This window comes from Penaeus monodon, chromosome 15 (genome assembly GCF_015228065.2).
Source record: "Penaeus monodon isolate SGIC_2016 chromosome 15, NSTDA_Pmon_1, whole genome shotgun sequence".
NCBI lineage: Eukaryota > Metazoa > Arthropoda > Malacostraca > Decapoda > Penaeidae > Penaeus > Penaeus monodon.
The window spans coordinates 47,107,886-47,108,289 of record NC_051400.1 but is presented as its reverse complement, the minus strand read 5'-3'; the positions used below and the strand labels follow the sequence as shown (position 1 = coordinate 47,108,289).

Here is a 404-nt window from a genome sequence, read left to right as displayed (position 1 = left end):
TTAAGCATCTTTACCTTGCTTCTTCAGCCTTTGAGTACATAAAACTAGTACTGCACAGAAGGCCACCACTGATTCAGGTGTCAGACTGAAGAGAGGAGTCTTCTTGGCTGGTTCCACTGGAGAGTCGCAACCATTCTGGACTGTTGGAGTGTGACCATTGGGCGTTGCTGATGGAGAAGGTGACCTCTCTGAGACATCATTGTCCCCATCATCATAGGTCTCTAAGACTTTCCCAAGCTGGACAAGAACATCCTGACAAAGCTGGGAAGGGAACAAGAAAAAAGATATTTACTAACTGAAGATGAAGAAGTAAAAAATCTGTTCCTCACTGGTTAATAAAAAACCATGTTAACTTTGGTGAATTTAGGAATGAAAATACCTGGAAAACAGCATTCCTTAACACT

General features: G+C 42.1%; 1 protein-coding gene across 1 annotated transcript in view; it reads right to left on the bottom strand.

The window, feature by feature from the left end:
- Window positions 1–404, bottom strand: part of LOC119582062 (protein SMG5-like) — a gene marked incomplete in the record, with an annotated part of 14,949 nt that overhangs the window by 6,767 nt on the left and 7,778 nt on the right. Inside the window, 1 exon segment of the mRNA XM_037930302.1 lies at window positions 15–261. Within this exon segment, the coding sequence (XP_037786230.1) occupies window positions 15–261 (247 nt within the window).